Source organism: Rhodotorula toruloides, assembly GCF_000320785.1.
Source record: "Rhodotorula toruloides NP11 unplaced genomic scaffold Scaffold14, whole genome shotgun sequence".
In the NCBI taxonomy this organism is placed as follows: domain Eukaryota; kingdom Fungi; phylum Basidiomycota; class Microbotryomycetes; order Sporidiobolales; family Sporidiobolaceae; genus Rhodotorula; species Rhodotorula toruloides.
In genome coordinates, this window is record NW_015622974.1 from 288,811 (window position 1) to 306,431 (window position 17,621).

Here is a 17,621-nt window from a genome sequence, read left to right on the forward strand (position 1 = left end):
GCGTCTACTACCTGCGCTCGGGACGAGTCGACCTGTTTGCCGGCCGCGACTACCCCTGTTCCGACTTTTCCCCTTCTCCTCGCGTTTTTCTGCTGTCTCTGTACACTGCGCAATCTTTCAAAGTTCTTGCAAGTATCTTCAGCGGGTCCACACGAGTCCTGCGCGACTTTACAAGAGGTCATGACTTCCTGCCCGGATCGCAACTGCTTGGACTCGCACCATTTCGTTCGCTACGATGGCTGAGCCCAGCTCGAAGCGCGCTCGCACCGATGCTCCCGTCGAGAATCCTTACCTCGCGCACCTGAACAACCCAGCGGACCGGATGACGGGTGGAGCGAACGGCGGAAAGGGAGGCTTCGAGGGGTGGATCCCAAGGAAGCAGGGCGGCAAGGAGGTTGAGGCGGTCATGGTGCGTCTTGTTCTGTTTGTATTGCTCTCAGGCTCGCTACGGCGTCTCCTGGTGCTGTGGCGAAGTGGTGGGATTCTTGTCAATTGAGGAGGCGATGGCGGTTGGCTCGCGGTCTCAAGGGGTGCAGGGGGTCTGGCGGTTTCCTTAGGATAAATTTGAGACTAGTGCGAGTGATTCTGCGTGCTCAGCGAAGCAGCTCGAGCAGTTGCCGTCTCGCTACGCCTGTCCTCCCAAATGACTTCGCTTCCTCGCTCGCTCTGCTGACGGTCTCCCTTCCGTGATGATTGCAGGCCGGCGACTTCAACCCTTTCAGCCAGCGACCATTCTCGAACCGGTACAGGGAGATCTTTGAGGTCCGCAAGAAGCTGCCGGTCCACCAGCAGATGGACGAGTTCCTCAAGATGTTCAACGCCAACCAATTCGTCGTTCTTTCGGGAGAGACAGGATCAGGAAAGACCACCCAGTGCGTCGCGGGCGGCGCAATAAGGCAGGAAAGCGGTACTGACACTCTTCCTTCACCAGAATCCCTCAATACGTCGCCTACGCCGACCTTCCCCATCTCCGCAAGCCCGGCATGCAGGTCGCGTGTACCCAGCCTCGACGTGTCGCCGCGATGAGTGTTGCCAAGCGTGTTGCGGACGAGATGGACGTCTCGTTGGGCGAGGAGGTCGGATACAGCATCCGTTTCGAGGACTGCACGAGCCCGAACACCTTCTTGAAGTGCGTAGAGTGTCGGAAACTCACGGTGCCGGCTGTGAAGGAGAAGGAGGGCGACTTCAGCTAACCTGCTCTCCTTCACAGGTACATGACCGACGGTATGCTCCTCCGCGAAGCGATGAACGACCACATGCTCTCGCGCTACTCTTGCATCATCCTCGACGAGGCACACGAGCGCACTCTCGCCACCGACATCTTGATGGGCCTGTTGAAGGACGTTGCGAAGCGGCGCCCGGACTTGAAAATCGTCGTCATGAGTGCCACGCTCGATGCCGCCAAGTTCCAGAACTACTTCTTCGGCGCACCGCTGCTCAAGGTGCCTGGTAGGACGTTCGCCGTCGAGATGTGCGTGCCGGTCAAGCCCTTCCCTCCGCTCCTAGCTAAACCTTCGCTCACTTGCAGCTTCTACACGCCTGAACCCGAGCCCGACTACCTCGAAGCCGCCATCCGCACCGTCCTCATGATCCACCAAGCCGAGCCCGAAGGCGACATCCTTGTCTTCCTGACTGGTGAAGAGGAGATTGAGGATGCGTGTCGGAAAATCATGGTCGAGGCGGACCAGCTGCCGCACCAGTTCGGCCCGCTCAAGGCTATCCCGCTCTACTCGTCGCTCCCTCCCCATCAGCAGCAACGCATCTTCGATAAGGCGCCTCCCCCTCGTACCCCCGACGGTCCTCCCGGACGCAAGGTCGTCATCTCGACCAACATCGCCGAAACGTCGCTCACTATCGACGGTATCGTCTACGTCGTCGACCCCGGCTTCTCGAAGCAGAAGATCTACAACCCGCGCATCCGTGTCGAGTCGCTCCTCGTCAGCCCCATCTCGAAGGCCAGCGCGAACCAGCGGGCGGGACGTGCAGGACGTACGCGGCCGGGCAAGTGCTTCAGGTTGTACACGGAGTCGGACTTTGTTAAGGAGGTGTGTTCTTCCACTTCGACGGGGACCAAGGCGAGTTGCTGAGTGTTCTCCTCCCCTCTACAGCTCGAGGAGCAGACGTATCCCGAAATCTTGCGGTGCAACCTCGCATCCGTCATTCTCGAGCTCAAGAAGCTCGGCATCGACGACCTTGTCCACTTCGACTACATGGACCCCCCAGCACCAGAGACGGTCATGCGTGCGCTCGAGCTGCTCAACTACCTCGCAGCGTTCGACGACGACGGCAGTGCGTGCTATCATCGTTGGGTTCAGCGAGGCTCGAGGCTGACGTTGCGCTCGCGCAGACCTTACCCCGCTCGGCGACTTGATGGCGGCCTTCCCGCTCGAGCCGCAGCTCGCCAAGATGGTGATCGTCTCGCCCGAGTTCAAGTGCTCGAACGAAATTCTCTCCATCGCCGCCATGCTCTCCGTCCCGAACCCGTACCTCCGCCCGAACAGCCAGCGCAAGGAGGCGGACGAAGCGAAGGCGCAGTTCGCTCATCCGGCAGGCGACCACCTCTCGCTCCTCAACCTGTACCACGCGTACAAGAGCAGTGAGTCCTGCTGCCAGCGCTGATTCTTGACACCACCGAGCTGACAAGAATCGTTCCCAGACCCGGATGCGAACTGGTGCTGGAACAACTATATCTCATTCCGAGCCATGCAGCAGGCCGACAACGTTCGCAACCAGCTCAAGCGCACGATGGAGAAGCTCGACCTGTGCGTGCCACCTTTGCTTCATCGGAGCTCAAACAGCTGATCTTTCGACTCGGGCGCAGCGACCTCATCTCGACCTCCTTCGAGGACAAGTCGTATTACGAGAACATCCAGCGCGCGCTCACCGCTGGCTTCTTCATGCAAGTTGCGCACAACGAGGGCGACAAGAAGGGCTACGTCACGATCAAGGACTTGCAGGTCGTCGGCTTGCATCCTTCGACCGGCCTGGACCACAAGCCCGAGTGGGTCATCTACAACGGTGCGTTCATTTCCTACGAGGTTGCTGGCGTCGGCGCAGGCGCGTAATCCAACGGGCTCGTGCGCCTCGCGATGCGAAGCCTCGCCGGTTCTCGTGCGGTGTCCTCCGGACCGCAGAATCGTACGCTGACGCCGTCTGATCGCCCTGGACACCCCAAACAGAGTTCGTGCTCACTACGCGCAACTTCGTGCGCACTGTGACCGAAACTCGCCCGGAATGGTACGTCTCGCTTCTCCCCCTCCCGCCCGCCAGTCTCCTCCGCTTCGTGCTGACTTTACCTTCTCCTTCCTGCAGGCTGTGGGAGTACGGGCAGCTCTACTTCGACCCAACCAACGACCGCTCGTTCCCCGACTGCGAAGCGCGTCGCGTGTTCGAGCGGATGCAGAAGGGACAGTACCGCTCATCGAAGCGGTCCGGCAACGATGCCGACAAGCGGGACAAGAAGAAGCGCAAGGAGAGGCGGTAGACTCTGTGCTGTACGGCATGCGTAGCGGGAGGATGGTCGAGATGTCATAGATCGCTCGTCGGAAGTCGGGCTGTAATCCTTGTCACTTCGTTATATCCGCGTCTCCTCCCGTCGAGAGTCGCTGTTCACTACCACTCTTTCCCTCTCCAAGCTACTCTCGGTGCGTTGAGCCAGCCAGGAGCTGCTGCTGAAGGAAGCGAATACGCGAGGAAGCGTGGCGACTGCAACTCTCACTACTGCGCAACCGAGTGAGATGGAACCGCTGGTTTGCTAGTGATCGTCTACACCTACAATCCCCACGCTACAATAACACCGCCTGATCCGCCGGTTTACGGGAAGAGACCCTGGGCCTGGCCGTGCTTCGAGTTACGGAGGTGGTTGTCCTTGATCGCCCACTGGAGAATGCCGTAGGCTGCGAACGGACGTGTCAGCGTCGTGCACTCGTGTCGTTGTAGCTGAGCTAGCCTCAATACAGGTCGGGCGAGCCAGCATGCGAGTGAAGGAGCCTCAACGCACCGGCAGCGAAGGGGACGACGAAGTAGACGGCCTGCTGGCCGAGGCGGCGGACTCCGTTGTGGAGGTAGTGGCTGAAGGCGCCACGCATGGGAGCCTGGCGGAACGGCGAGACGACTGCGATGCGGACCCGAGCGAGTCGAGGTCAGCGAGCGGGACGGGCAAGCGCGACAAGCAGAGTACGGGAGCGCACCGTATTGCGAGATACCCTTCTGCGTGGGTCCTCCCATGTCGCCCCACCATCCCATGTACTTGTTGCCCGTGGGCATGCCCGAGTGAACGGCGGAAGAGGCGCGCATCGTCAAGGTTGGTCTGTGGGCGCGCGAGTCGACAGTTGGTTAGCTCAACTCCTGCATAGTCGGGCTTGTGCTCTAACGCAGCTGCGAACCCGTCCAGCGCGCTGTTGTAGCAGTCATCGCGACACCACCAGCTCGGGGGAAGAGGGAGGCGGAGTACATCCTCGCGACCTCGTCCGGGCGCCGCGCTGCACGCCTGGGTCACTGCCGGAGAGCCGTACGATTCATTCGAAGCGAAGCAAGCGCACCTTGGCTGTTGACGGCAAAGTACGAGGAGCCAATCCGGACGACGGCTGTCTTCGCCAGAGACGATGAACTCAACATCGCTGCGAGGCTGCTCACGGGTGCATCTCGTATCCGAAGGACTCGTACGAAGACGCCCTGAGAAGCGCAGCCTATCCCGTTGCTTGTTGAAGACGCTTTCGCTCGCTCTCCTCCTTCCGTCCTTCAGCTGTCTAAACGGACGAGGAACGAGTGTCTGTACTGCAGTGTTGGAGGGCGGACGATGCTTGCAAAGGGTAGACGGCTGCGGGTGTCGGGGAAGAAACGTGGTATGTTGCTGGAGGAAGACGGGGAATCTAGAAGAAGCCATTGACGGGGCGCTGGCCCTTCCCGTACGAATCGAAGACGACGTAGGCGACCTTGTTTGCAAGCTCTGCGAGGCGTGGTGAAACCGTGAGCAGAGTCGCCAAAGGGGAAAAGCCGCAGGACGTAGTGCATTTGTCCGCCAACTCAGCTGCGAAGGAAGCCACTCACGGTCGGCCGTCTCCCTCGTCGCCGCCTCAGCATACACGCGGACGCAGTCTTCCGTCCCGCTTGGCCGGACAAAGCTCCTTCCGCCAACGACATCCTTGACCGCCTCGTCGATCTTGGCCTGCAATCCCTCGGGCTTCTCGACCTTGCGCTCCGCATCCGTCGTCGTGAAGGCATGACGGTCCTGCACTAGAACCTTGACGAGTCGGTTCGGGAAGTCGGAGTAGGCTGCGTCCCATTGTGCGGGCGTCCACTGGCGATGGAGGAGTACCGTCTCGACGAGGAGCATGTCGCTCAGCGCGTCGCCGACTGTCTGGTTGATCAGCTCAAGGAGGGCGCGGAGGTTGTCGAGAGCGGCGGACTGTGAGGGGGTCGAAGGGGTGTGCGTGCGAATGGTGGTCAGGGTCGACGGGGAGAAGAGGACGGTGCCGTGGCCGTTCGCCTCGAAGTAGACGCCGATGTCGTACGACTCGGCGGCGTGGTGGAGGTGCTTGACACCGGTCGGGACGCATGTGACGGGTACGTCCTGCTCCAGGGAGGAGATGAGCTGGCTGAGGCAGGACGAGACGGAATCTTCACGCACGAGCACTTCAGTCAGGTACTTGGTTGACGCGCCGTTCGCATATGCCGTCTGTACGACGCCAACCTTGACGCTGAGCCCAGCGTCCTTGACGAGGTCCATGATGAAGCCCGCCGCGAGTCCCGCAATCTTGTCGCCGTCAAGCAAGTGGAATGTGCCCTCTCCGTCGGCATAGTAGAACACGATTCGGTCCGCATCGCCGTCGAACGAGCAGTACCGCTGCCAAGGAACGAGGTCGACGTTCTTCGGCGCGCGCTGCTGCGTCTTGACGTAGTCGGCGCCGCAGTTCAGGTTCAGCTGACCGGCGAGGTTGATGTGGTCGCGGACGGGGATGACGGGGAGGATGTCCTGGCCGATCACCTTGACGAACTCCTTCAGCTTGGGAGCGCCGACACCGTTCGCGCAGTCGACGGTCAAGGCCGGGAGGAGGTGCCGTCCTTTCTGCAGGTCGTGCGCGTAGGCGAGCCTCATCAGCGATAAGCTGGCTAGATCGGCGGGAGATGGCACGCACGGCGAGAGTCGTGTAAGCGTTCGCGAGTTTCTTGTAGTAGCCCTCGATAGTCGGCTCGCCGTACGCATCAGGCGTGCCCTCCGTGTTCAGGCACCTCGTCAGGTAATGCAACTGCGGCGTCGTGACAAGCCCCGCGTTGACCTGCTCGACGTCGAAAGCGCTCAAGCCATCGACGACGGCGCGAACGAGCGTGCGGCAAGACGGACGGGTGTCGTAGCCGTAGACGACCTTGGCGGGCTTCGAGAGGTCGATCTCGGCTGTCTGGACAACCTCCTTGAGCCTGGCGATCAGGGCGTCGTCGCTGAGGGCGTTAGCGAGGAGAGTCGCGTAGGCTTCCCACGACGAATGGAGCATCTCGCCCATCGGGTCGACGAGCTTGACGCCGTTATCCTGCGGGTAGATCGTTCGTCAACTGAAGGACTTGAAAGGGCAAACAAGACAGCTCAAGCGCACCTTCTCCGGGTTGTGGCTCGCCGTGACCATAACCCCGATCGTCTTGCCGCCCAGCTTCTTGCTCCTGAGCGCCGCCAAGAGTCCGACACGGAACATGACACTGTCGAGCACCTCTGCACTGCATAGCGAGGCAAAAGCAGCAGGTGAGCGATCGAGGAGCCTGCACGTTGAGCGAGAGGAGGGGGAGCGGACTCTGCGCGGAAGCCGGCCGTCCCGTAGGTGTAGGTGATGTCTGCCGGCCTCGGGTGAGCCTGCGAGGCAGTCCTGACGGCGTTCTCGTTCAAGCTCATCGTGTCAAGCGCGAGCGGGCGAGTTGTCGAAGCGAGAGAGAGGGGAGCGAACCTCTTGCTGCTTTCCACCGCTCCCACTCCGCCAGAGCTGCTCGTGCACGATGCCTGTCCCTCAGTCTGCTATCCCCGACAACTACCGCGGTCAGTCTCGCCCGCCAGCGTCGTCTCCTTGTTCCGCAACTCCTCCCCGAGCGAGACGCCCAGCGGACAGTCCGGCAGGGCGCGCTCTCGCCGCGCGACCTGCTGCAGGCCCTGAGATCGGGTCAGGCACGATTCAAGGGAGCGCCAGGCCAGTCAGGCGGGCATCTAAGCGGGAGGAGCGGAACTTGGGACGCCTCGTCTTCTCATCGGGTCGATCGCAACGAGGACGAGGCAGGGCTAGCAGATGGTTGCAGAAGAGTGCGCTGGTCCACATACGGCGATGCAGGAAGCTGGACAGGCCGCAAGGCTTCTCAGGCCCTGTCATTGTTCCGCTCCTCCTGGACCCGGCAGATGCGCTAGAGGCTGGCGGAGATGGCTCTGCGGGACGGCTAGCCCCCTATCAGGAGTTCTTGAACGAGTGCGAGCGGCACAACGAACGAAGCTGACCTTTCCTCTCTTCCTTCTCGCCCACTCTCCCCTCCTCCCCTCCTCCCCTTGTCCCGCCTTCTTCAACAATCGTGCGTTAACAGAGATCCTCCAGTCACGGGACGAGAAGATCCGCCAGGACTGGATCGGCGTCATGGAGACTCGCATCGTCCGCGAGGAGTTGGCAAAGTGCTGGCGAACTGAGGGTGCGTCGCGGCGTTGACGTCTTTCGGCTCTTCCCGAGCCTCCGCGGCTGCAGAGCTGATCGTCAGTTTGGGGGTCGCTTGACAGGCGTCAACGCTTACGAGCAGTGCCACCACTTGACGGAGCGATACCTCGACATGCTGCGGACAAACCGGGTGCGTCGCGGTTGCGTCCGTTTCGGTAGGTCCAGCGCTTGCATGCTGACTGGTGAACTGCTTCGCTTCTTGGCGACCGCAGCTCGAGGGCTACACTAAGCTGGATTTCAAGTCATGAGCGGACGAGTACGGGCTCGGGCAGTTGTTCGGCGGGCTGTAATGCGCAGGGATTTGCTTTCGTATCTCTTCGCATGCTGGGTGAGCGGGGTTGCTGAGTCAGGAGCAGAGGAGGCGGAGACAGGACGCTTCGCTCGACGAGCAAAGCGTGCACCAAGCGCTCAGGCTCGAGGCCATCGGCTCCGACAGCAGGCGCAACGAGGCAATGCGAACGATGCTGATACAGGGACCGCCCGTCTACGCAAACTCGACGCGGACCTTGCCCTTCTTGCCGCCAACCTTCAAGCCCTCCCACAACTTCGCCTCAACGTCCTTCTCACTCTCCTTGACGCCCTTCTCCTTCGCAGCCTCGACAACCTTTTGCCGCAGCGATGCGAGAGAAACGTTCTCGTCGGCCTTGAGGAGGGGGGTGACAAAGTCGGTGAGGAAGGTGGTGAGGGAGGGAGCGGAGGTGTCGTTCGTCGCGGGTTCGGGTGCTGCTGCTGCGGTTGCCGCGTCGTCGGTCGATGCCGCCGCATCCTTGCTCTTCTTCGACTTTTTCTTCTTCTTCTTGGCCGGCTCGTCCTCCGCCTTTGCGCCGCCCTTCTCCTCACTCTGCTTCTCCACAACCTTCTCCTCACGCTTCTCCTCTTCCCGCGCACGCTTCTTCTCCGCCTTCACATCCCCGTTCGCCTCAGCCGCCGGCGCCGCAGCCTCCGCAGTCGAGGTGGAAGCGACAGGCTGCTGCTCCTCCTTCTTCTGCTCCTGCTGTCCGTTCTGCTGCTGCTGCTGCTGCTGCTGCTTGCCCTTCTTGCCCTTGGGAGGCTTGTACACCGACTTCTGGTACTTCTCCTCCTCGGTGATGCAGGACGTGTGCGAGCGGTACGAGGTGCCCTCGAAAGTCGTGTTGCAGTCGATGCCTGTAAGCGACGAGCGCGTGAGTGGCAGTCGCGCCTCTCCAGCCTTCTTGCCGCTCAGTCCGCTGTACTATCCAACCGTGGCGAGACGAAAAGCCGCACCGGCTGGAAGCGAGGGACTCGCAGCAAGAGGGGAAACGCGGACATACAAGTGTAGTAAGCGTTCCTGCATCGCCCAGCGTGCTGGTCCAGCTTCCCCTTCTTCAGGACATCGCCGCAGCCTTCGCAGGAGAAAGAGACCTGTTGTAATGAGGGTGGGGATGGAAGCGAGTCGAGGCGGTGTGGAGAGCAGGAGGGAAGGAGCGGGAGAGCCGCGTGAGTGCTGTGTTCGCTTGAGCGAGGTCTACAAGGAAGCGCACCATCGTCAATGAGCCGTCAAGAGGTATGCGAGGCGGTAGCCAGGTCAGTGAACGAGCGAGAGAAGCGAAGTCCAAGCGTCTGCCCCTCCACACCCTCGCTGACTGCGTCTTGCGCTGCTCTGACGAGCGTGATCAGCTCCCTTGCTGGCTCAGGAACACTCTGCCACCCGCGCTCGTCTCGCCAACTCGCCACGAGCTGCCCCTCTCGCTTTCTCCACCTTCATCAGTCGACGAGGATGATCCCCACTCCCATCACCTCGCACCTCAGCGCGGCGGACTTTGAGAACGTGTACGAGCCCGCAGGTGAGTTCGCCTCCGTCTCGTGTCCGCCGATCACGCGATTGACAAGGATTGTGCACTCAGAGGACACCTTCATCCTCCTCGACGCCCTCGAACAGGATGCGGAACTGCTCAAGGGTAGCAGGGTCTGCCTCGAGATCGGGTGAGGCATCTACGAATGACGGGGAAGCCTGGGCACCCTCTGACGAGTCTATGTTGCCCACAGGTCTGGGTCCGGCTGCGTCTCCGCTTTCCTCGGCGCAATCTGCGGTCCTTCTTCCGCTCGTGCGAACTCTCCTTAATCTTCTCATGTCATTTTACTGACATTCTTTCTCGCACAGTCTACCTAACAACCGACCTAAACCCTCACGCCTGCCGCTGCACCCTCCTCACCTCCTCCCGCAACTCCGTCCCGCTCAACCCGATCCTCACAGACCTGACCTCCGCCCTCCTCCCTCGCCTAACACACCAAGTTGACGTACTGGTCTTCAACCCGCCTTATGTTGAGACGGAGGACGAGGAGGTGGTTGAGGCGCAGGGTGAGGAGGGGAAGCGGATTGAGAAGAGCTGGGCTGGGGGTGTGGGCGGGATGAGGGTTACGAATCGGGTGTCGGAGCAGGTCGACGTGCGTCTGTCCGCTGACATTCAAGAAGATGAGCTGAGTTTGTGCGGCGGTTCTACAGACCCTCCTCTCCGACCGCGGGCTATTCTACCTCGTCGCGGTGCCAGAAAACAAACCGCTCGCTATCATAGCCGACATGCAAGCGCGCGGACTCGAGGGAGAGGTGCGTTCCCGTTCCCTCCCTCGTCAAGCCAGATCCGAAGCTGATGAAGGATTTTTCGGTGCGCAGATCGTCTTAAAACGACGGGCGGGCCGGGAGCACCTGCATGTTTTGCGCTTCTCGCGACCAGATCGCACCGGCGCACCTTGAGACAGCTCTCACGTCGCCCACAAGCGACCAGCCACGAGTGCTCACAACGTCGCCATCCTCGCTGGCGCATCAACCATTGCGCTCTGTCCAGACGAGGCGCATCTACCCTCACCCTCCATCTACCCTCACCCCTCCTCCCTCCCCTCTCTACCGCCTCCGCCTGCCCCATCGACACCCGAAGCCCGCCAACTCCAAACCTCGACCCTCCCCCTCCTCCTCCAATCCTCATGCCACCCATTGAGCGTATTCCACGCGCTCCATTCCCTTCCATATCCCTTGTCCCTCAGGAGGACCTCGATGTTGTCGAAGGGGGATTGGGAGGGGCAGGGGTGAGAGAGGAGGGAGGAGAAGAGGATTAGGTGAGCGGGCCAGGTGTACTCTGAGGTGGAGGGTGAGGGAGAGGGGAAGGAGGGATTGACGAGTGGAGGAAAGCGGGTGGAGAGGAACGTGCAGGGACAGGCGTAGAAGTGGTCTGTCTCGTCTTGGTACGTCGAGGGGTCTTGACCGCTGCACTCGCGTACCAATCCAATCAGTCCACTTTCTCCACGCACGCGAGAGAGGTAGAGAGAGAGAGAGAAACGCACTCGAGAGGCGGTTCGCAAGTAATCATCCACATCCCTCCCTTCTCTCCCTCCCCCTTCCCGCTCACCTCAAGATCCCGTACCCGACGTCCCCATTCCCTGGTGTGAAGATGCGCCCCCCACCCCGCCGAATGACACGGCATCAACCAACCCACGCTCCTTCCCCTTCCCACCCGCGAGCGGAGGTACGCAGAGACGCGGGTTTGGCCTAGCCCGTGGAAGGAGGTGAGGTAAGTTGCTGGGAGGAGGGAGAGGAAGAGGAGTGCTGTGTATGTTGGACGGACGCGGGTCGTTCGGGACCACCGAGAGGTCGAAGGAGGAGGAGAGGAGGAGAGTTTGACGAGTGAGAGCGCGACAAAGAGGTGCATCACGGGAAGGAGGGGGTGTATGAACCTCCATTCCTTATGCGAGAGGAGCGAGTAGGTCCCGATCGTTCCCGCGAGCGTCCACCTGAGCGCTCTTAGTGCTCGAGGGTTCCTCACGCCTTCCCAGCGCCGCGCTGACAGTCCGTGGAGGGAGAACGGGAGTTGAGTAAGAAGGAGGATCGGGACGCCCTGGGAGAGGTAGAAGTGTGACGAGTTCGAGCCGTAAAAGAGCGAGATGGAGCGGAAGACGTTGGTGTGCAGGAAACGGAGGGGGGTGAATGTTGGGGTGCGGTAGAAGAGGGTGTCGAGCGTGAAGGAGAAGAGGGAAGCGAGGAGGCTGCGCAGCGCGGCGAGGTTAGCTTTGCACGGGGGAGAGAGGGACAGTGGGACGTACCCGATGTGCGCAGCAACACGGATGATGTACCACCTCCTCCTCCCCCCAGCCTGGACGAACAACCATCCCCCAATCCACACCCAAACGACCGCATTCGAAGGCCTCAACACCGTCGCTAACGCCGCAAACCCCAGCGCGATCGGCAAGGACGACTCTGACGTGTCGGCGGCGTCCCAGGGCCAGTACCGGAGAGCCCAGGCTGTGAGAGCGGTTTCGGTGCTGTTGGAGAGCGTGCGGGAGGCGGTGAAGAAGTGGAAGAAGGAGGTGAGGGTTGTGAGGAGCTGCGGGTAAGTCGCGAGAAGCGTTGCGTGAGTTAGCGCCGCGAGTTGTGTAGCTCAGGAGAAGGGCGACGACGCACTGCTGCGTTGGTGTAGGCTGGACCGAGAATTCGGGAGGAGAGACGGACGAAGGCGACGTCCATCGAGGCGGCGATGCATGCCTGAGCGAGTCGGGGCGCGAGGACCTGTGCGTGCCGATCTGATCAACTCAGCTCATCGCAAGCAAGAACTGGCCTGCCCCGCAAGGAAGAGCAAGAGAGAGAAGGGATGTCTTCGCACGCACCATCCACTCTCCGTCGTCCCATCCCGCCCTTTTCAGCACCCAGTACACTCCCGCACTCACCACCACCCCGAGCGGACTCCTAATCCCCCCCTTTCCGCCTTCCCACCAAGCTCCCTCACTCTCATGTCGGACCCTCCATTCCCACGTCTCGTACGCTCCTGCGTGCGGGCCAAAGACGAGGGAGTAGGCGGGTTCGAGGGATTGGTAGTATTCGTCTGGCTGGAAGAAAGCGCGGGAGAGGAGGGCGGAGAGGAGACGGAGTGGGAGGGCGAGGAGGAAGGGGTGGGGCATGCGCGCGGGTCCGGCCGGGTGAGCGCCAGACGCTGCGCAGTCTAGCAAGGATCTCGCGTACGGCACAGCGTATCAGATCTATAGCGCGTGTCGAGCAGGAGAGAGCGCGAGGAAATGGAAGGGTGAGCGAGAGTGCGTGTATGCGGTCGCGGAGGGTGGCAGGGGCGAGCAGGACGACAGCGGGCCAAAGTGGGTGCTGGCAGAGCTAAGCCGAGCCGTGCACAGTCGAGCGGAGAGCACTACAAGCGAAGGGCAGGGAGTGGTAATGAGTCTGAATAGTAATGATGAATACAAACTTTGTAATGGAAGGGAGAGTTACAAGCGGGGAGCGAGGGACGGGGGTTGGCCAGCGTCGGTGCTCGTCGTCGTCGTTTGCTTCCCGCGAGCGCATCCACGGCGTCGTGCGCGTGCTCGAGTGCAGCACCAGCCCACGCAACTTGACCCACACACTGTCGAACCAGTCGCACCCTTGCCCTCATCCTCCTCGTCCACACCTCTCACCCCGCCCGTCCACCCTCCCGTCCACGTCCTTCGACTCGCTGCTCAGCCACTCTCGCGCCGCACAGCTCGAGCAACCACTCCATTGGACTCACAAACACTAGGACAGCGTACCCACCCCGCCTGCACTCTCCGCCGTTGACCTTTCATCGCCTCGCACCCCGACTCGCAACCCCCCTCGTTCTGACTGGCCCACTCACCAAGGCGTCACCCTCTCTCTCCCGCACGCTTTCCTTTCCCGCGCCTTGACACTCGCCAGTCCACTCACCACTCCCACCCTCACCCTCGTCGCGGATTGACATCTCGCACAACCATGCCCCTCCTCCGCCGCCGCCCCGTCGCGCTCCTCCCCCTGCCCCCCTTGGACGGCCTCTCCCCAACCTCGCCCGTCTTCTACCTCAAAGCGACAGGCGAAATCTTCCTCGACTACGAACAGTACGCAGCCCGCTTGACGTTCCTCCTCACCCGCCAGTTCCAGTGCGAGTACTCGGGAAAGAGCGGGTTGGATTACTTCTCGGCGCTCCAGTCGGAAAAGGCCGAGAGCAAGGTCGTTCGCGAGCGGTTCCCCGACGCGCTCAAGGGCAAGGTCCTCGGCAGCGTCCAGTTCCGTGCGTTCCCACGCGTCCTCCGCCTGTTTAACTCTGCCCGGACTCGCTGACGCTCGCCCGCTTCGCGCAGAGGTCATGGGCCGCCTCGACTCGCTCGTCGACCTCGTCTACGACCGCTACAAAGACCGCTACTTCAAGGACGAAAAGGTCTTTGTCGACATCGCCGGCGACAAGTGCGTTTGCTCCTTCTTCCTCCCTCTCCCCTCCGGAGCTGATGGGGATGCGTGGTAGGTACTTCGCCTTGATCTCGAACGTCTTTCCCCCGCAAAACATCCGCGACCAAGTCGCCTCCTCCTCTTCCGGCCCCTCGACCTCTTCCACAGACACCTCTTCGCTCTACGCCTCGGCCGCACACAAGACCGGCGTCGACATGAACATTGATCCGAAGACTGCGCGGGCCGAAGATGACCCGGACGAGTACCTCTATACGTTGCAGTTGATGGACGAGGAGGGCAAGTTTGAGGGGAGTACGATGGAGGTTAAGCATCGCTCTCTCTCGTGCGTCCCATTCCTCCCTTTCCCTCGAGAAGCTGCTGATGATAGGTATGCGTCAGACGCGACCGCCTCGCCTTCTCGAAATCCATCCTCAAGCGCTACCTCCGCGAATGCCTGATGCGGGACGCCTCAATCGGCGCACCGTGGATCGTCAAGCCCTCTATCGCGCGGGCATTCGATATCCCCCTCGAACAGAGCGGGAGTATCGAGGAGAGGAACCGCAAGGCTAGGGAGGCCAAGTTGGCGAAACGGAGGAAGGCGGGGGAGGGAGGTGGAGCGGGGAAGGAGAGGGAGGAGGGGGAGGGGAAGCAGGGACCGGCCAAGAGGAGGAAGACGGGTGAGTTGGGCGCCCGAGCGGCCTTTTCTCTCTCTTCGTCCTCGCGAGAGACGGAGGCTGACGTGAAGGTTGGCTCCGCCTGCGCAGTCGACGGCTCCGCGACTCCCGCATCCGCCTCGACGCCCCTCGACCGCGCCTCAACAGTCGGCGCCGTCCCGTCCGAATCGACCAAGAAACCCATCAAGTACCCGATCGAAGACCTCGACCTCGACCCCATGTCGATCATCGACGGCCGTGTCTTGCGCCGCGTCAACTCGGAGTTGCCGACCCTTCCGCCCAAGCCTCAGCCGAAGAGGGATCTGCTCGTGCCCGAGGAGAACTTTGATCGCTTTGTCGAGACGTGGAATATGCTCAACGTCTTCTCGTGAGTCCCCGCGACTCTTCTATCGCGTCGTGCGGCATCTTGTGCCGAGCGAAGACTGATGAAATTGGTTGGTGGACTCACAGCAAAGCACTCAACATCTCGCCCTTCTCGCTCGACGACTACGCCGGCGCGCTCAACCACCCGCACGCCCACCCTCGCTGCACACTCCTCACCGAGATCCACGCCTCGCTCACCAACATCATCGGGACGGACAACTCGCGCGTCCTCGGGTCGACGACGGCCGTGCCTTCGTATGGGCGTGGAGGGGCGGCTGCTGCTGCTGCGGCGGCGGCGGCGGCGGGAGAGGAGCCTGGTACGCCGGCTGCGGAGGGCGACGATCAGCTTGCGGACGGAGCAGGAGCGGCAGCGGGAGCCGAGCGCGACGGGACGGTCGAGTACGAGCAAATCCCGTACGAAGAGTCCGAGCTAAACAAGCTCGTCCGGCTCGGGATCTCGCACGCGAAGCGGTGGGACCGGCAGGCGAAACTCAAGAGTGCGGACAAGCGCGAGGGGTGGGAGAAGCACCTCATCGGAGCGTTGTGTCAGCGCGGTGGACCGGTGCATATGCCGAATTTCGTGAGGATCATGAGGCACCTCTTCAAGGGCCACCCGGCGCTCCCGAAGCAGGATTGGTACCCTGGAGACGAGGAGGAGGCGGAGGCGGACGTCAAGCCGAAGAAGGAGGAGGAGGGCGGCGAAGCTGGGGATGCCGAGATGAACCCGCCCGCGTCCTCGACAACCAAGCAGGACCAGCCCGATCAGCGCGACGACGTCGACCAACTCGGCACCCCTCCTCCCGCCGCCGACTCGCCCTCGACGAAAGCCGGCGACTACGATGCCGAGCCTCAGTACTTTTCTCTCGCGCTCGAGGACAAACTCGACATCGTCGCGTACCTGTGCACCCTCGTCATGGGCTCAAAAGTCGTCAGGAGCTTTGTCGACGAGTCGGATGCGAGGTTGACCGAGTTGAGGAAGGTCAAGGCGGATGTCAACAAGGAGAAGAAGGCGCTGTGCGTCTTCTCGTTTCTCTCTTCCTCTGGAACACAGACTGATGACTCTTCGCGCACTGGCAGCATCGAGAAGAAGGCCATCCTCGACGCCGGCGGCAAGATCGAGCCCGCCGCCGCAACATCGCTCAACGGCGGCGCTTCGGCCACGCCCGCCCCCGCGAACGGTACCTCTACGCCCTCCGCCACGCCCGCTGCCGCTCCGCCCGCTCCTGCAGCAAACGGCTCGACGTCCCGCGCGCCCTCCGAGGCGACCGAGACGCCCTCGCGCGCGGCGTCCGTCAAGCCCTCGGCCGGCGCCGACGAAGACGAGGAAGAAGACCAGCTCGCGTCGGACGACGACGACGAGCGGTCTGTCGCCCCCTCCGAGGCAGGCTCGATCTCGTACCTCTCGCGTCGGCAGGCTGCGCTCGAGGAGAAGCGGTTGGAGAAGTTGCAGGAGGGTGGAAGTGGGCGGGCGGGGTCTGTCGCGTCAGGGTCGGGTACGCCTCGCGCACGAACTTTGACGAGTGGGACAGGAGCGACGAAAGACGTCCCTCGCGCTCCGCCGACGATCGAGGACTTGATGCGCCAGAACGCGCACAAGGACGACTTTGTCGATCGCGAGTTTAGGCGATACCAGGGTGTCGCGCGTTGTCGCCCGCTCGGCAAGGACCGGTTTCACTGCCGGTACTGGTGGTTCGACGGGATTGGCGGGATGGACCTCGTCGTGCCCAATTCGGCGGGAGAGGAAGTCGTCACGTACGGGACGGGAAGGCTTTTCGTGCAGGGCCCGAGCGAGGAGGATTGGGAGGTTATTTGCGATGTGAGGGAGAAGGGGGAGGAGGGGGAGAAGGGCGCGAGGGAGAGGAGGATGAGGGAGGAGGTGGTCGAGGAGCCGGAGCAGTTGCTGGGCGTCAACGAGTGGGCGTACTACGAGGACGACGAGCAGGTGTGTGCCGTCCGCTCATTCGCTTTGGCAGTTTGAGCTTCTGCTGACGTCTTGGCTCTCCAGCTCGACTCGCTCATCGCCTGGCTCAACAGCAAGGGCACGCGCGAGCTCGCGCTCAAGACGGCGATCCAGAAATGGCGTCCACTCATCACCGCCGGCGCAGAACAACGTCGCTACGTGCGTGCGCGTTCATCCACACTCGCTCTCACCGTGCTGACCCCGCCTCACCGCGCAGGACGCCGCCAACCCCGAGTTGCCGCGGTACGAAGCCCCGCCTGGCAAGCGGCGCGCGAGTCGCAAGGACCGGCAGGAGCCCGAGCCCGACAGGACGTACATGGGCTGGCGGAACCAGATCGCTCGCTTCTGAGCCTCGTCGTTGTGTCTTCGCTTGAATGGGGTTGTGTACTCTCTCTCGCATGTTTTTGTGTGTGTGTGTGGTAGTCGCTTGCTTGCTTGCATAGTCTATTCGCTTGCTCGAGATTGTCAACCTGGCTGCACCGCCTCGCTGAGCGGAACGAGCGAGTGTCGTCGTCGACAACGGCCTCGTTGCTGGCTGAATAACACTGCAGTAGACTCTGAGCAATACGGCAGTGCTGCTGTGCAAGTTGGCGGGCATCCTGGCAGAGTGCTCGCAAACGATGACGGTTTTGGCTCTCACACGGCAAAGTGGGTCGTCCGCTCGCTCTTGTCGCCGTCGCCACGCTCAAACGACGATAGAGCTCACTCGACAGCACTCGAAACGACGACAGAGACTGCCACAGCATCCCACACCGACTGCCCGCGACACCCGCGCGACCCAC

At 62.0% G+C, this 17,621-nt stretch overlaps 8 protein-coding genes across 8 annotated transcripts; 4 read left to right on the forward strand and 4 right to left on the reverse strand.

Annotated features, from left to right (window-relative positions):
- Nucleotides 1-235: 235 nt before the first annotated feature.
- Nucleotides 236-3,484, forward strand: RHTO_01637 (pre-mRNA-splicing factor ATP-dependent RNA helicase DHX15/PRP43; the record flags this gene model as incomplete). Its single annotated transcript, XM_016415318.1, has 11 exons — nucleotides 236-409; nucleotides 700-872; nucleotides 932-1,129; nucleotides 1,211-1,471; nucleotides 1,529-2,045; nucleotides 2,109-2,289; nucleotides 2,348-2,596; nucleotides 2,657-2,762; nucleotides 2,822-3,018; nucleotides 3,180-3,237; nucleotides 3,313-3,484. 11 exons carry the CDS (start codon nucleotides 236-238, stop codon nucleotides 3,482-3,484), a joined length of 2,286 nt encoding a protein of 761 aa, XP_016272696.1.
- Nucleotides 3,485-3,813: 329 nt separating this feature from the next.
- Nucleotides 3,814-4,296, reverse strand: RHTO_01638 (ubiquinol-cytochrome c reductase subunit 8; the record flags this gene model as incomplete). The annotated part of the gene is made up of 3 exons (XM_016415319.1): nucleotides 3,814-3,896; nucleotides 4,001-4,114; nucleotides 4,191-4,296. The coding sequence occupies 3 exons, from the start codon at nucleotides 4,294-4,296 to the stop codon at nucleotides 3,814-3,816; spliced, it is 303 nt and encodes a 100-aa protein (XP_016272697.1).
- A 575-nt stretch (nucleotides 4,297-4,871) lies between these two features.
- On the reverse strand, nucleotides 4,872-6,880 carry RHTO_01639 (phosphoacetylglucosamine mutase; the record flags this gene model as incomplete). The annotated part of the gene is made up of 6 exons (XM_016415320.1): nucleotides 4,872-4,948; nucleotides 5,050-5,572; nucleotides 5,630-6,067; nucleotides 6,138-6,527; nucleotides 6,591-6,708; nucleotides 6,783-6,880. 6 exons carry the CDS (start codon nucleotides 6,878-6,880, stop codon nucleotides 4,872-4,874), a joined length of 1,644 nt encoding a protein of 547 aa, XP_016272698.1.
- Nucleotides 6,881-6,981: 101 nt separating this feature from the next.
- RHTO_01640 (NADH:ubiquinone oxidoreductase 12kD subunit) lies at nucleotides 6,982-7,924 on the forward strand (the record flags this gene model as incomplete). Its single annotated transcript, XM_016415321.1, has 4 exons — nucleotides 6,982-7,021; nucleotides 7,552-7,653; nucleotides 7,739-7,806; nucleotides 7,889-7,924. 4 exons carry the CDS (start codon nucleotides 6,982-6,984, stop codon nucleotides 7,922-7,924), a joined length of 246 nt encoding a protein of 81 aa, XP_016272699.1.
- Nucleotides 7,925-8,160: 236 nt separating this feature from the next.
- On the reverse strand, nucleotides 8,161-9,181 carry RHTO_01641 (zinc finger, C2H2, LYAR-type protein; the record flags this gene model as incomplete). The annotated part of the gene is made up of 3 exons (XM_016415322.1): nucleotides 8,161-8,822; nucleotides 8,969-9,059; nucleotides 9,179-9,181. The coding sequence occupies 3 exons, from the start codon at nucleotides 9,179-9,181 to the stop codon at nucleotides 8,161-8,163; spliced, it is 756 nt and encodes a 251-aa protein (XP_016272700.1).
- A 233-nt stretch (nucleotides 9,182-9,414) lies between these two features.
- Nucleotides 9,415-10,389, forward strand: RHTO_01642 (site-specific DNA-methyltransferase (adenine-specific); the record flags this gene model as incomplete). The annotated part of the gene is made up of 6 exons (XM_016415323.1): nucleotides 9,415-9,481; nucleotides 9,542-9,620; nucleotides 9,684-9,742; nucleotides 9,799-10,082; nucleotides 10,141-10,242; nucleotides 10,309-10,389. 6 exons carry the CDS (start codon nucleotides 9,415-9,417, stop codon nucleotides 10,387-10,389), a joined length of 672 nt encoding a protein of 223 aa, XP_016272701.1.
- Nucleotides 10,390-10,514: 125 nt separating this feature from the next.
- On the reverse strand, nucleotides 10,515-12,581 carry RHTO_01643 (Dol-P-Man alpha-mannosyltransferase, glycosyltransferase family 22 protein; the record flags this gene model as incomplete). The annotated part of the gene is made up of 5 exons (XM_016415324.1): nucleotides 10,515-10,896; nucleotides 10,974-11,672; nucleotides 11,730-12,010; nucleotides 12,088-12,192; nucleotides 12,291-12,581. 5 exons carry the CDS (start codon nucleotides 12,579-12,581, stop codon nucleotides 10,515-10,517), a joined length of 1,758 nt encoding a protein of 585 aa, XP_016272702.1.
- An 811-nt stretch (nucleotides 12,582-13,392) lies between these two features.
- Nucleotides 13,393-17,188, forward strand: RHTO_01644 (DDT domain-containing protein; the record flags this gene model as incomplete). Its single annotated transcript, XM_016415325.1, has 9 exons — nucleotides 13,393-13,687; nucleotides 13,758-13,860; nucleotides 13,919-14,185; nucleotides 14,242-14,519; nucleotides 14,607-14,883; nucleotides 14,967-15,893; nucleotides 15,957-16,821; nucleotides 16,885-16,998; nucleotides 17,057-17,188. The coding sequence occupies 9 exons, from the start codon at nucleotides 13,393-13,395 to the stop codon at nucleotides 17,186-17,188; spliced, it is 3,258 nt and encodes a 1,085-aa protein (XP_016272703.1).
- Nucleotides 17,189-17,621: the final 433 nt, after the last annotated feature.